The sequence below is a fragment of the Lithobates pipiens genome, unplaced genomic scaffold (genome assembly GCF_037356315.1).
Source record: "Lithobates pipiens isolate NorthernLeopardFrog02 unplaced genomic scaffold, aLitPip1_a1.2 Scaffold_13, whole genome shotgun sequence".
Lineage (NCBI taxonomy): Eukaryota > Metazoa > Chordata > Amphibia > Anura > Ranidae > Lithobates > Lithobates pipiens.
Window position 1 is genome coordinate 349,918,086 of NW_027507718.1, and position 16,907 is coordinate 349,934,992.

Below are 16,907 nucleotides of genomic sequence, written 5' to 3' on the forward strand. Positions count from 1 at the left end.
TATTGTGCCTGGCAGTATATATTTATATGTAGGTACTCATGATATTAAAAATTAAAATGCCTAATGTAATAATAAAAGTTCTACAAGGTTGACTTTAATAGAAAAAGATGGATTCATGGATAATGGATTTAAACAATGCAGCAAAAGTAATGAGTATTTGTGGTCTATAGTAAAAAGATCAGGTGCATCCAAATGTGAAAATAATATTTATAAGTAATATAAACTAAAGCTTTTGTTCACAGTTATTGGTCTATGTAGAATGCTTGACTGAACCAGTGTTCATTTCTCCCCTTACACGAGCATTACCATAAATATAAAAATATACAAAATAATTCTTTCAACTGGGTTGGTTGATACTTTTATTGAGTATCGGCCACAGCTTGATACAACAGTACAAATAAAGAACAAGTAAACAAAAGAAAATAATCAAATCCAGACTCCCTTTTGCAGTGCTGGATGGCATATCTCGAACTCTTCTTGGCAGTCAATTTTTTATCAGGAGCCAATTCAGCTCCCAACCACTGAGGTTAGGCTCAGGGACTTATTTGGGCTTAATACCAAAAGTTTTATTGACTCAGTACCTAAGTAAGTAAATGCCCCAACATAGCCCCAACATAGCACCAAATCTAGTGATAGACTTTATACTCCATTTTGTTAAGGGGCAGTGTGTGTAAATGTTTGTTGACAGATATGTAAGTGATTTCAAATCTTACCAAACTAACACAAATGTAAAATTAGGATGGTGCAATATGATTAAAAATGTTAACTCAAACTTTTCATTCGGTATTCTATTAAAAAAATTGAAACTGGCATTCTGTTGCTTCCTTTGTATACCGTAGCTGCTATCCCAAAGTAACAGATTGCATAACAAAATTATTTAAAGGTTAGATATCTTCATTTCACTTGTAGGTGGAAAATAACATTCTTCATATACTTCTCTCATCCTGTTTCTGTTTTCCCTTTTTTGGATATATTGGGGCTTTTATTAAGGTAGACATTTCCAGTAAATGTGATTTAGATGTATTGAGAAGGGTTGCTACCGTATGTTTTTTTCAAATAAATTGTATTATTGACTGGGACTTTCTGCGGTATCATAAAGGCTATACTACAAATGCGTACAGGTGTATCTAAACAAATTAGAATATCATCAAAAAGTTAATTTATTTCAGTAATTCAATTCAAAAAGTGAATCTCATATATTTTATATAGATGTGTTACTCACAAAGTAATATATTTCAAACATTTCTTTTTTTTTTAACTTTGATGATTATGGCTTACAGCTGGTGAAAACCTAAAATTCAGTATCTCAGAAAATTTGAATATTACATAAGACCAAGAAAAATAATGATTTTTAATAGAGAATCTCTGGGGTATTGTCAAAAGGAAGATGAGAAACACCAGACCCAATGATGCAGATGGGCTGAAGGCCGTTACCTGGGCTCCATAACACCTCAGCAGTGCCACAGGCTGATCGCCTCCATGCCACGCCACATTGATGCAGTAATTCATGCAAACGTAGCTCCGACCAAGTATTGAGTGCATACTGTACATGGACATACTTTTCAGTAAGCCAAAATTTCTGTATTAAAAATCTTTTATTGGTCTTGAGTATTATTCTAATTCTCTGAGATACTGCACTTTGGGTTTTCACTAGCTGTAAGCCAGAATCATCAAAAAAAAATAAAAAATGCTTGAAATATATCACTCTATGTGTATATGTGTAAGAAAACCTAGAAACCATATTTTAAAGTTGCCAAGGCTCTTATTATATCAAAAGGAAATGCAGGTTTTACAGGCTTGAAAAGGGGAAGTTAGCATATGTACCTGGTACCTCTTGAGTGCTACCATTAGCTTAGGTTGAAGTATTTACTTATCACTGTGTGACACTATCCCATACACTACACATATTGTTTAAAACATGTCAGACACTATGGGGTTGATTTATCTAAAACTCGAGAGTGCAAAATCTGGTGCAGCTCTGCATGGTAGCCAATCAGCTTCTAACTTCAGCTTGTTCAATTAAGCTTTTACAAAAAACCTGGAAGCTGATTGGTTTGTATGCAGAGCTGCACTAGATTTTGCACCCTTCAGCTTTAGTAAATCAGCCCCTATACTGTATATCCTTCAACATTCATTGTTATCTCTGGCAAGCCATCATTGTCTGAATAGTGTGCAAAGGTTTATCTAAACAATACTGAAGTCCTACAGGCAATGGATGAGCTTCTGCCGGAGTGAGCATGGGCAAGTTACTTTTTAACTATGGAGACTGGAATGTATTAGTTGTTAGCTCAGTATTTAGATTAGTCTTTCAAATTTGATAAACATGCATGTATGCCATTCATTGCACGTATTATTTGAAAACAAGAAGATTACATACATATTGTTTATGGAGTGGAGTCAGATCACAATTATTAGTTATAACTAAAACAAGAAACAAAAATAAATGATATATTGTAGATTACCAGTTCCTAGATGTATTGACTGTTTTCAGTAAATACTTGCTGATCTTACCAAAAGTTCAGTATCCTTGTTACGTCCTGTGCGCTTAATAGAAAGCGCAAACAGCCTTATCTTTCTCCTCTAAACTACTAATCCCATCGGTTCTAATGTAAAGGAGATGAACAAAGGCAGCCATGTTTGAGGCCCAGACTTAATATGGCACCCTCCATAGATACAATAGAGAAGTGAGTGTAGCCACCCAGGGACAGGAAGGGTGTTACTATAATAAATACCAAATCAAAAAAGGGAAAAAAGCCTGAAATAGACAACTAATCTTGGTACCACATCTAGGGACTGGTAAGCTGCAATATATTCAATTTTTGGTTTTAAGTTTAGATGCACTTTAATCTCAGGGCTCTATATTTTTGTCCACAGAGAGAGATAGCATGAAACATGAATCTGCATTTCTATTTGTTCTACAGAACCAGTAAAAACTAATTTTATACAGTATTTCTAAAGCTAGAATCAAGATATTCCTTAATCACTTCAGCCCCCGACCATTTTGCTGGTCAAAGACCAGACCACTTTTTGCGATTCGGCACTGCGCCGCTTTAACCGACAATTGCGCAGACTTTTTTTTCCCCACAAATAGAGCTTTCTTTTGGTGGTATTTGATCACCACTGTGGTTTCTATTTTTTGCGCTATAAACAAAAATAGAGCGACAATTTTGAAAAAAAGCATTCTTTTTTACTTTTTGTTATCATAAATATCCCCCAAAAATATATATAAAAAAATGTTTCCCCTCAGTTTAGGCCGATACGTATTCTTCTACATATTTTTGGTAAAAAAATTGCAATAAGCGATTATCGATTGGTTTGCGCAAAAGTTATAGCATTTACAAAATAGGGGATAGTTTTATGGAATTTTTATTAATATATATATTTTTTTACTAGTAATGGCGGTGATAAGCGATTTTTATTATGGCGGACACATCGGACATTTTTGACACATTTTTGGGACCATTGTCATTTATACAGCAATCACTGCTATATAAATGCAGTGATTCCTGTGTAAATTACACTGGCAGTGAAGGGGTTAACCAGTGGGTGGCAGTGTAGGGGTTAAGTGTTCCTAGGGGTGTGTTACTAACTGTGGGGGGCTGGGCTTTCATTTAGTGAACACTGATCTCTGCTCCAATCACATGGAGCAGAGATCAGCGTCACTAGTTGCTAGGCAGAATGGGGAAATGCTGTTTACAACGGCATTTCTCCATTCAGCCGCCCGTGAGACGATCGTGGGTATGCCCGTGGCGATCGACCGGACTCACGGGGGTCCCGACCGGCACACGAGCGCGCCGCCGGTGGCGCGCTCACGATGGCAGGGCGGCATTGAAGATTGGACGTACCTGTATGCCAATATGGCTGCCCGTGCCATTCTGTCGACGTAAATCGGCGTACGCCAGTCGGGAACCTGTTAAAACTCTCTTTTTCAGGATGTAATCCATTTTAAACAAAAAAGAAAAACAAATATTACAGTGTACATTATGTGTATATTGTATTCTTTACTTCTATCATGCCTGTGAGTACTGCAGATTTCACTAGTGTTGTTCAATCAAGGTGTATATGTATCCAGTATGCTAAAATAGTAGGTAATCTGTGTTGGAGATCAGTAGCAATAAAAAGCCAGACACATGTGTTTTCCATCTATTGGGAACACCAGAATTACAATACACACATATGCAAATCTTATGTTAGCAATCAGAACATTTATTAAAAAGAGATGACTGTATAATGAAAACATAGATAACATAGTTTAATAGAAATCACTATTTGGTCAAGACATGCCCAACTTGCTCTGCGAGCTTAGGGAAAAGAGATAATGATATGTACTGGATGTTCAATATGTAGGAGAACAGTGTGAATATTTTCTCGGATTTAAGATTGCCTCTTCTACCAAGTAATGGTGTTGTAGTTATTGAATGGTTTTCTGACTTACTAAGCTTTTTTTCTGTGAAATATAGCCTCCGTTGTGCATAAAGAATGCAATTATTACTATATTTTTATCTGTCTATAAATTTTCATGTTTTAGTATGTATGTATGTATGCATCCATCTATCTATCTATCTATCTATCTATCTATCTATCTATCTATCTATCTATCTATCTATCTATCTATCTATCTATCTATCTATCTATCTATCTTATACTGTATTTTATGTATCATTGAGAACTATTCTGTTTTAAATGTTAATTTGAAATTGAATTAACTGTGAGGATGTAGATAAAAGAAAAGTGAGATGATTAAATTGAAATGGGAGAATGCAAAGAATAGTAGGACATGTGGACTGGGAAAGGGAAAGTCTAGTAGAAAAAGAGTGAGGAATAAAAAATAAAAAAATAAAATAAAAATGTATAGCCTGCCATGGACCTTTGGTGGTCCCATTGGGCTCATACCATTTGGTAGATTTCGTACCTGCCCTCCTCCCATGAATCCATTCTTTTGAGTTATTCTCCCATCATATATTTTAAATGGATAAGGGTATGCAGTTACATATAATTTAAATGAGGGTGGATCCGTGACCAAGATGGCTAAGTTCACCTTTTCAAGAAAATATACTCTGCAATCTAGGGGCCCCAGTGTGTTAAAAATGATGTGCAGTATTGCAATATTGTTGGTAATTTAAAATCCTTACCAGAGAAAAACATACAAACTTCCACTGGGGTTATCATGATATCCTGACAAAGTTCTTCTGGGATACTCCTACCATTAGAAGCTTGCTCCCAGCATCCCAGGAAGGTGGCACTTTTGCTTTTCCTATCCTACCCCCACAGGGGTATATTTTTAACTCACTGGGGCTCCTAGATTTCATAGTTTATTTTATTGAAAAGGAGAGCCTTTAAGAAAGCTTGCTCACTGATTTACCTCAATTAAATTATAGATAACTGCACACAAAAGGGTAAGTAGGGTTATTGACTTAGGCTTGAATGTGCTATCAAGCAGATAAAATCTGATACAGGGTACCCACACAACATAAACAAAACTGGCCTGGGTATGCTCCTATAGTCCTCAAATATAGATGTAGTCAGGGCACTCACAGGACTTGACAGGACAAATTATCCAACATTTCATGGGGCACAGCCTAGAGAAAGATGAGCTCTGCCCCGTTAAAGTGTCAGGCTTCAATAAAAACAGATAATCTTTGAATTCTTCTGTCAAGTTTTGTAAGTGCCACATCTACAGTTAAAAGAGGTCTAAGTTAGCTCTTTCCTGCAGTGTGTGGGCTATTTTCATGCACAAGCTGATGGATGTGTTTGCTGGGCTTACCTGTAGACACTTTGAGGGTTATTTATGAAAGGCAAATCCACTTTGCACTGAAAGTGCACTTGGAAGTGTAGTCACTCTTAATTTAAGGGGTAGATCTGAAATGAGTGGAAGCTCTGCTGATTTTATCATCCAATCATGTACAGGCTAAAATGCTGTTTTTTATTTTCCTTGCATGTCCCCCTCAGATCTACAGCAACTTTACTTCTAAGTGCACTTTCAAGTGCACTTGCAGTGCAAAGTGGATTTGCCTTTAGTAAATAACCCCCTTTATGCCCTGTATGCTTTTGCTGACACAAACTGGTGACACTCTTTCTAAAATCTGGAGGTAACAATTACACAGATCATGTAATATCACAGATGTATTTATTGGGTTCACTGGATGCCTGCAAACACAATAATAGTTAAACTAGTTTTCTAGCAAAACATAAAGATAAAATCAATCACAAAGAATAATGTTACAATTTTATGCAGCCGCCCACATTTATAATAATTACTTTCCTGAATATCAGCCGGTAATACATTTAATCACTGTTAATGGATAATACTTTCACTGGGGAATTATTGTAAAAAGCAGTCCAGAAACATATGGGAAATAAGTACTGACTTTTGAAACTTTGGGTTATTGTATAAGGATGCATATGGCCCAAAAATAAATCAGAACCATGTACATCAGGGATATGCAATTAGCGGACCTCCAGCTGTTGCAAAACTACAAGCCCCATCATGCTTCTGCCTCTGGGTGTCATGCTTGTGGCTTTTTTTCAGAGTCTTGCTATGCCTAATGGGACTTGTAGTTCTGCAACAGCTGGAGGCGTCTAAAGTGATATTAAAGGTTCATTTAAAAAACAAAACAAAAAAAAGCATTTCATTCCTGCTCTGTGCGATTGTCTTGCACAGAGCAGCCTCGATCCTTCTCTTTTCTGGTCCCCTGTGGGCGGTCCTGCTTAATGCTCCCCCCAGCCCCGTGCGCCCATAGGAAGTTGCTTGCCATGGAGGCACTCATACAAACTCGCTCCCAAACTGACCTGTTTGCCTCTATTCAGACACACAACTCAGCTTGGCCCCGTCCACCGCATGTTTTGACATGTTTTAACTGAAACATGTTTTGACTGAAAGCAGCAAGAGCCTGTGGCTCCTGCTGCTCTCAGCCAATTCTATGAGATCTGGCAGAGGGGAAAAGAGCTGCTGCAGACTGCACAGTGCTGGACTGAGATTGGACTCAGGTGAGTATTTAGGTAGGATTGTGGCAAAAGCTGCAAATTGTTTTTTTGTTACCTTAATGCATTGAATGCATTAAAGTGGTTGTAAACTTCAATCTTTGACTTGTACCTATAGGTAAGCCTATAATAAGGCTTACCTTTGGGTACTGTAAATATCTCCTAAACATGCACTGTTTAGGAGATATATATTATATGGAACTGATTGCACAAAAGTTATTGCGTCTACAAAAAGGGAATAGATTTATAGCATTTTTATTATTATTATTTTTTTTAACGTAATGGCAGCGATCAGCGATTTTTAGTGGGACTACGACATTGCAACAGACAGATCGCAAACTTTTGCCACTTTTTTTGGATAATTGACATTATTACAGCGATCAGAGCTAAAAATAGCCACTGATTACTGTATAAATGTCACTGGCAGGGAAGAGGTTAACACTAGGGGTGATCAAGGGGTTAAATGTGTTACCTAGGAAGTGTTTCTAACTGTGATGGGGGGGGACTGCCTGGAAGAGGAGACTGATTGCTGTTCCTAATCAGTAGGAACAGCAGATCTGTCTTTCCTCCCCTGACAGAATGGAGATCTGTCTATTTACATTGACAGTTCTCCATTCTGTCTCTATGAGGAGAAATCGCAGGTGGCCGGCAGGGCATCACGCCTGCCGGCTACGTGCATTGGCCCTGATGGCCGATGTACAGTTATGGCGATTCACCCACTATAACTGCAGCAGCTGGTCCTTAAGTGGTTAAAAGGTGTGGTGTTAAAGTGGTTAACCTAAGGGGTTAATCTTCTGCATTTTGTAAAAAGGCTGCTTGATCCTGTATGCACAGATCCTCCTCTTCTTGCATTGTCTCAAAAACCTGTCTGGATAAGACAGAGTTACCGTAGTCAGGCTGCTAGAGTTTTTTCTTTCTTGGGAAAGGGCAGGTGACCAGCATGGGGCCAATCAGCACTGCCCAGACAAAGGGTCAGGGGTCCTGCATCCTGATAACCAGTGCAGTATTAAATCTCCTCCTACAAGCTTTACCAGGCACTTATAGAAGTCACCAGACTGCAATATACTGCTGATGAGAAAAAGTTTTTTTTTTAGCAGCTTATATTTACTAAAATAATTACATGTCCATGTTCTGTGTACTGTGGGAGACCAGACATAGTGATTGCAGGGTCCTGTGTTTAAGCCTGTCTTTAATATTTTCTTTAATTTTTTTTTTTTCTTTAAAGACTGTGGGCGCTCATATTAATTGACTCTCAAGGTGAAAATTGCACAGTTTTATAAACACACCCTACAACCCATTTACAGTAAACAAATGTTTTACAGTTCACCCAGTTCAATGTCTGTAATTAGAATTTGTGTACTTTTGTACACATTGAAATCCCTTAACACATCTAAAGTTAAATATATAACTCTTTTGTCACCACTTTGGAAGATGAGTTCTAATATGCATTTATGGAAGATCTACTTCTAACAGTTGTGACTGTCGAAGACTGCATGAATGCAGGGCAACATAAAAATCATAATTTATGGCACCTGGCAGAAAAGCCATTAGATAAGCTGAATGTACAGGGAAAATGAATTGTAGAGCGCTTGAAGAAGCGACCTAAAGGGGTTCTGAAAGCTTGCATTTTTAATAGCTTAGGTTACCCAATATAAAGTAACAAACTCCATAAGCTAATTGTAAACAAAACAAGGGTTAGGGTCCTTTCATACGGGCGGTCCTCCCGACGGACTGTTTTGCTCAGCAGGAGATTGCTCCGCTGATCCCCTCTGAGCAGGTGAATGACAGGTCCGTCTCCGCTCATTGTGCTAAGACGGACCTGTCAGAGCCCTGCTCTCCTCTATGGGGAGATTGTATGAAAACGGACAGACGGTCCCATCTGATCCGATCCACCAGAAGAATGGAAAATTGGGTCACCATCTGTCTGGATTTCACAGACAGGATCGTATCAAATAGAAGCTGATGTCACTACTGACATCCACTGAGGTAAATGGAAGGTCCGATCAGGTCCACCTGAAAAACTGACAGGCGGACCTGATCGGAAAGCCCGTGTGAAAGGGGCTTGAGCCCTTGTACACACGGTCGGACATTCTGACAACCAAATCCATTGGATTTTGTCCGACGGATTTTGTCCGACTGATTTTTTTCGAAACTGTTGCATACACACGGTCGGACAAAGTTGTCGGAAAATCCGATTGTACATAACGTGATGGCGTTATTTCATTACAACAGGACTACGTTCAGTCTATTAGCCAATAGCTTTGGTCTAGGAATTTGATCTGAGCATGCGTGGCACTTTGTCCGTTGGAGTAGGCTACACATGATCGGAGTATGTCCGATCGGAGCATTTTGTCGGAAAATTTTACGGACAAGTTGGAAAACTTGGTCCGTCGGATACTCTGACGGAAACAGTCCGATGGAGACCACACACAGTCGGATTATCCGACAAAACAGTCCGATAGGACACATTCCGTCGGAATCTCCGACCGTGTGTACAAGGGCTTACACTAGCCTGGGATTGTGATACCAGGTACAAAAATTAAGCGAAAACAAAGGCTGAGACAAAAGGTTATTTTTGCAAAGCGGGTTTTGTTACCCTGGATATGTTATGGAGTAATGTTTCATGAGTACACTCATCCTCGAATAACATGGACATGCTTTTTTACAAGTTGACCATGTCCCAAACACATGCCCTTTACTGCCTGGCCAAAACAGATTCTGTAGGTGCTGCAAGGGGCGAAATATGTTACAGAGAGGTTTATAATCAGAATGGATGTGTGAGGATAACACAATAGGTTAAAACATTTCAGGAAACAAATGTAAAAAATTCTTGATGTGCAATTGATTTCCTGTTGGGTTTTATATAACCAATTGTACAAAGTCTCTGCCCATACTTAGATGTCTGTTAGGAGACATGTCCTTGAAGCGGATGGTTACTTGTCAAGTCTGTCTATTACTTAAAATGTAAATAAGGCTATAAAATGAGCTGCAAAGCATATACGGCAAAGAAAACAAGGGCTGATTAACATAGAGGAGACTGTAAAAAGCATTCCATTTATAAATCTTCTTTTCCAAACTGACAACCATCCTAATTAAATGTGTTAAAAATAGAACTGCATCAGTGCCTCCATATCTAGCATATTTTGTTAATCGGCTGGGTTGGTGCGTGGTTAAAATTCTATTTTTAACTTATTTCTTTTTTATTTTTAATTAAAAAAATGTATAAAAAATAAACGTAATGATACTTTAAAAGAAATCCATTATCTTGCAAAGAACAGATGGACTAGCTAGGGATTCCTAACCCCAGGAGGTGTTTCCTGGACAATCAGAAACCTTCAGGTGCACTATCACCTCTCCCTCTTCAGAGACTAATTCTGACAATGTAATGCTAGCCTCCTGCAAAGATGGTTTCTTAGAGCAAAACTAAACCTATGTCCAAAAATGTAGTATATTGTAGCTTACAAGTCTTCAACTGTGGTGGCTGCATTTGTTTTCTTTCTTTAAAGCTAGGGACGCTTTCAGCAAGTATAGAAAATACTTGTTTATCTTGCCAGAAATGTAGTGTTTTTGTCACTTTCTGTGAGCTGACCTACTGTAGAAACATAATAAAGAATATTATTTTTGTAAACTACTACTTCCATCATCCACTATGTAAAGTTGTAATTTAACGAAAAAGAGACAAAACATGTCTCTTCTGCATTAAAACTTTTGCCTGTCTGCCCATTTTAATGCCTTAGCCTAAATTTCCACTTCAAGCAGTTATAGAAACAGTTTTTTTTCCTTTTGTGATGAAAGGTTTTACATACATTTGTAAACCATTGTAATAACCATTGGCAGTGTTAAACCATCCTATCCTTTACAGCCAAGTAAGTTACCATCTCAGGATTTGTTTGATCTGCCATAGTGTTGCACATGTGATCAGCTATGACACCAGCCATTTGATGGCTTGACAAGCACAAGCAACCATGACAGTTACCATTCATGGTATGTCTTCAATATAATGGTTTTGGGAAACAGTTAAATTGATGGGTTTAGATCGATTTTAAATAGTTTGCTCCACCTTCTAATTGCTACTTTTGCTGGACAGCTTGGTCTGTTACAGTGGAACTAAACCCATCGACTTAACCATTTCTCCAAAGCATGCCATAGAAAAGAGTGCGAGTGGTGTGCTCTGTGGTCACAGTGTCCGGAGGACACTGCTGATCACAGATTGAGAGCCAGTCAGCGGCTCTTTACCACATGATCAGCTGTATTCAATCACAGCTGATCACAGATGTAAATAGAAGCTGGTTATTGACACTCTTTTCCTCATGCTGACAGCCGATAACCAGCTTCTCTTAAAGGGACATGTACACTTATTATCGGGGGAAATTATTGTCAGTGTCCTGAATATTGGTGCAGTTCAAGCAGTGCCCACCAGTGCTGCCAATGTGTGCTCACCAGTGCTGCCTATCAGCGCCCACCAGTGCTGCCAATTAGTGCCCTTCAGTGCCACCTATCAGTGCCCATCAGTTCCACCTATCAGTGCTGCCCATGAAGGTTGCCTAGCAGTGCCCATCAGTGCCACCTACCAGTGCCCATCAGTGCCACCTACCAGTAGAGCCTCATCAGTGCCCACCAGTGCCTCCTTATCAGTGCCCAACAGTGCCTCCTCATCAGTGCCCACCAGTGCAGCCTCATCAGTGCAGCCTATGAGTGCCGCCTCATCAATGACACCTCATCAGTGCCCTTCAGCACTGGTGGACACACATTGGCAGCACTGGTGGGCACTGTTTAAACTGCACCAATATTCAGGACACGGATAATCAATCCCCCCATTATCAGTGCCCATCAGTGCAGCCTATTAGTGCCCATCAGTGCAGCCTCATCAGTTCACATCAGTATAGGAGTAATCAGTACCTGTTTTCAATTTTTTTTTAACAAAGTATGAAAACGTTTTTTTTTTTTTTTTCAAAAATGTCGGTCTTTGTTTGTTTAGCAAAAAAAAAACCCACCCCATTAGTGATTAAACACCATCAAAATAAAGCTCTATTTTTGTGAAAAAGGATTACAGTTTTGTTTGGGTGTGGCATGAACATGCAATTATCATTCAAAGTGTAACAGCGCTGAAAACTGAAAATTGGCTTGGTCAGGAAGGGGGTAAAAGTGCCTAGTAGGCAAGTGGTTAAAGGAAGTTGAAAAATAACAGACTTATTGGCCAAATCAATTGGTGAAAATAAATGAAAAAAAAAGCCTTAAAAAAGAAAATGAATGGTGCCACCACCACTTTACCTCTAACAAACAGTGTAATAAACAATTTGCAATTTTAGTACAAAGTTTCTTTCTTGGGTCACATCACTATTGCAGTTTAGGAAAAAATTAATTCAGACATTTATTTTTAGTGAAATAATGTGGGGAAATAGAAACGGATCAGGGTGGCTTTAAGAGATAGATATACAAAGACCCTGGGTTATTGCTGATCTTGACTGTATTTGTGTCCGATATTTTGTCTCTGAAGGTTTATCAACACTGCAAGCTGTGCTGGATTCTGCAGCTGAGAAGAAATGGCAAGTGACAGCAATCAACGTTGGCAACATTAACAATGACAGGAAAGATGAGACGTACCGTTCCCTCTTTCAGGATTTGGAAATAAAAAAGGAAAGGAGAGTGATTCTGGACTGTGAGAGGGATAAAGTGAACGATATTGTTGATCAGGTTTGTTCCCTGCCCAGATACTTCTGAATACTTATTACATAACAAAATCATTAATTGAATGCTTACACTACCAATACCGCTATACATTACAATACCATTATGTAGCCATGTCACATACATCTTACAAATATAGCCTAATATAAGGGAGCTCTGAGAAAAAAAATAGTTTATTTTCCAGTACAAATGACCAGTAATCAGTTTACAGATTCTAAAATCATAGTGTCCAGTTACTGCACCCAAAGTTGCTCTCAAATTAGCAATATAGATATATAGGGAAAAGAGAAAAGGGAGCACTTCCAAGAATAGCTGTATTAATAAAAGACAAAGACAAACTTTTTATCCTCACCTGCTACATGGGTAATCTATCTATTGTATTAGCAATCTGATCTTCACGGCGGTGTGGCTTCCCCTGCGTCTCCTCCCTCCTCCTCCTCCTCTGCGGCCAATAGGATTGATTCTCCTCTCGGCCAATCAGGTCTCATGACCCAGGATTGGCTGGGAGGAGAATCAGGAAGACAATATTGAATATTGATTCGCTATTGTCATACAACTGGGTGGGCTCGGGGTACAGTGACATGCTTTGTTTCGTCTTCTGCTTTGTTTCTTCTACATTAAAGCTACTTACTTGCCTGTTCGCCCCTGTAGAGTAAGCTGCAGAAGCGTAGCTCACAGCACAAATTTGGCAATGTGGAATCTGACAGAACCCCCACACATACACGAGAGTGACGTCATCTAGGCCTGGCCAATGACAGGTGAATATAGTTCCGCTTTAAGGTGGCCACACTGTATACAATTTTCTTGTACAATTTCCTTGAAAGTATTGTTTAGTTTTAACCTCATATTATATGGTTTTTAGTAAATTTAAAGCAAAATTGTACAAGAAAATTGCAGAATGTATAGCCTACCTTATCGTGTTTCGCAAGGCTCCAGTGCACATCAGACCTCCCACAGAGCCGGTCCCACTACACCAGAGACCAGCTACTGCTTCGGAGTGAGTGAGAGGAGCAAACCCACACAGTGATATGCATTGTCTGCACATAGGACACAGCAGACCTCACACATTACTTCCACATGCAGATCAAGGATTTAAGCCAAGGACAAATGGCATAGCAGCCCAGGATCGATACTGATTGGATTGCTACTGGAATAGATACTCATAGAAAAGGTGCATTGATTACCTGTGAAGCAGGTGAGGTGAAAAAGTTTATCTCTGTCTTTTATTAATATGGCTATCCTTAGAAGTGCTCCCCTTTATGTTTTCTCTATAGATTGACTGAATGTTGACACATTTGGAAAATGTCATGGATGAGCCTAAAATACAGTACATAATTAATCAAGTACAAATAACGGACATTGTAAATTGCAAACAGAAGCAGTTCCATGCAGTAAGAAACCATAATACTAAAAGGTTGTAGGCACCTATCACCAAAATGAGCTTGTTTGTTATCCAATTCAAAAGAAATTGCATCAATATAGAGTTAGCCCCAATTTGCATTTGTAACAGCCTCCATACCTCTGGGAAGTCTTTCCAAAACAGTGCCTAGGGACTTATGTCCATTCAGCCAAAAGAGTACTGGAGGAGTCAGATACTAATGTTGAACAAGAAGATCTGGCTTGCAGTTAGATTTTTAATTCTTCCCAGAGTAGTTAAGGAGGGTTAAGACCAAGGCTGTGTCTAGGCCAGTGGTCATCAACCCTGTCCTCAGGGCCCACTAACAGGCCAGGTTTTATGTATTACCTTGGGGAGATACAGACTAGAATACTGCAATCACTGAGCAGCAAATGATATCACCTGTGATGTATTTCAGTTATCTTGCAAACTTGGCCTGTTAGTGGGCCCTGAGGACAGAATTGATGACCACTGGTCTAGCCCACTCAAGTTCCTTAACATTAAACTCATCAAGCACTGCTGTTTGATGCACAAGACGATACCAAATTTAAAGAATCCGTTCTGATGCTGAGCCTGGTATTCCCATGAGAGATTTCCTTTCAGCTCCAGATACCCCTTTCTTCCAACTGAAAAAATAAAAAATCCATCGGTAACTACTACTACCACCACGGCAAGATTTCAATGACTAGAGACCAACACTGGTACATGGCATGTATTTTGTTTTACTGGTCCTAACCTGGCTAAGAATATTGTAACAATGTATGAATTAGCTTTTATGATATTATATTTCCACTTGGTTTGGGAAATAATGTGTAATTGATATCCTTTTAAAAAAAAAAAAATTCTATATTTGCCTTTGCCTTCAATAGGTACAGATCTATTGCACATTGTCTAATGGTAAATCTGCCCTGTCTACCAACTTTAGCTGCAAAGGCACATGCAAGAACCAGCTTGAAGAAATCCTGGGTAGATCCATTAGATGTCACTTGAAATAGGCAAATGTGATAAGGTTTTTAAGGATTTTTCTATAGTGTGCACATATTTATTTAAAAACAGCAAATATCCCTTTTTATTTAGTTACTTACTCATCCGCACTACATACAGCAAGAGCCTTGACCCCTCTGTTTAGTTCTTATAATAGAATTTATTTGGTGGCCTCATACTCATCCCCCAATAATGAATTAATTATTTTTCTATTATTATTTCATCTGATGGAAGTCCTTCCTTTCTCTGGCTCATTTGCTGAAAGTATTGGTGCATTTAAAGGGTACACAAATACAAACTTTAATTTGAGAGACATTATAACAAAAAACAAACAAAAAAACAAAACTAAATTATTTAAAAATATAGTGCAATAAGAAGGTACCGTAATGGAATATTAGTAAACATTTGATGTCTTTCAGAAACCAAATTCATTTGTAGATAATCATCTTCCTTTATTTTGTAGGTTATCACCATCGGAAAACACGTAAAAGGTTATCATTATATCATAGCAAATCTAGTGAGTATAAATGAAATATACTTTCTAACTTCAATTGAAATATACTCTCTACCTTAATATTTTGTTGATTTTACTGCCAATTGTGTATTTATATGAAGGGGGTATCTGCAATCAAAATGCTCTAATATCCCTTCGTAGTCACTTTTGCTTCCATGTTACAATCCTGTTACAATGTTCAGCACTGTTGAAACGTTAACTTTAACAACCATTTTAGTGAGTGCTAGGGCATGAACTTTTCAAAAAAGTGTGCCAAAGGAAATTTAATAATTTTTTATACTCTATCACATTGTGGTAACATACATTTTTGCATGGTCATATGTGTGTTGTGGCCCCATTAAAGTTTAATTCCAGTCAAAACCTAATTAAGCTCAAATCTATTCCCACCCCCATTCTAAGAATACTTACCTATTCTGAAGTTGCTCTGGTCTATGACCTCTCCAGCAGCAGCTTTAGTGTAGAGGAAAGGCAGCGACAACTACTCCAGAGCCGGGGCCATGATGTCACCCATAGGCTTACTATGGGGCATCTATTGTCGGTTGTCCCTCCTCTACACTGACATGTGACAGGAACATTTCTTTTGTGCACTAATGTGCATTGACAGTGCATTCAAAATGCATGGCGTGCCTCAATGCATAAATACATGTTCATGCACATTCCTTAAAACAACATTTAATGGAAATGGGCCCTCAAAGTTAGTAGCTTAATAAGACAGGGAAAAAGTTCCTTCCAACTGTGTCTTGTTTTCATTTGTGTTCTTGTTTTTATTACTTTCATTGATCTTTTAAACTTTTGCTTAGCTACTGTTGGATCTGTCTGTATGGTTTTGCTTTTGCTGCAGTTTTTGCTGCCATAGGAGATTATATTTAGTATTATCTCTTTTAACTATGCAGATGTAGCTTTGTACAGCTATTTTTCAGAATGACCTGCAAATTCTAGAACTCATGCATGAGTCACGCTAATAATCTTCAGCCACACATAGCTCAGGCTGTACCTTATAAGCTTTAATTATATTCTAGGGAATGAAGGTAAACACACAGAGAATGGCATAGCTGTAAGCAAGTTTTCCTGCTTACAGCTGCAACTGTTAGGTCAAATGTGTGGCCTATTATCAGTGCTTTCTTATAATTTGTTTTTTTTTTGTTTTTTTTTGGGGGGGGGGGGGGTCTCATGCAGCGGGGATTAGCCCAGTGTGCTTGAGGTCTTACTTAAGTTACTGTGCACATGCAATAATTCATTAAAGCATTCATTTCAGTGATTTGGGTGTCCAAGTGGGCAGTTCGCACAGGGGGGGAGGCAGGGTTTGCGTGGACCCTTGCAGTAAGTGGGCAGATTTAATGTGGG

At 38.7% G+C, this 16,907-nt stretch overlaps 1 protein-coding gene across 5 annotated transcripts in view; it reads left to right on the forward strand.

Annotated features, from left to right (window-relative positions):
- The window catches only part of GRIA2 (glutamate ionotropic receptor AMPA type subunit 2), a 226,717-nt gene that overhangs the window by 90,796 nt on the left and 119,014 nt on the right, over nucleotides 1–16,907 (forward strand). For all 5 annotated transcript variants that reach the window (XM_077477112.1, XM_077477111.1, XM_077477110.1 and 2 more), the window contains exons 4-5: nucleotides 12,479–12,675; nucleotides 15,513–15,566. In XM_077477112.1, the coding sequence (XP_077333238.1) occupies nucleotides 12,479–12,675; nucleotides 15,513–15,566 (251 nt within the window). The remainder of the gene's footprint in view (nucleotides 1–12,478; nucleotides 12,676–15,512; nucleotides 15,567–16,907) is intronic.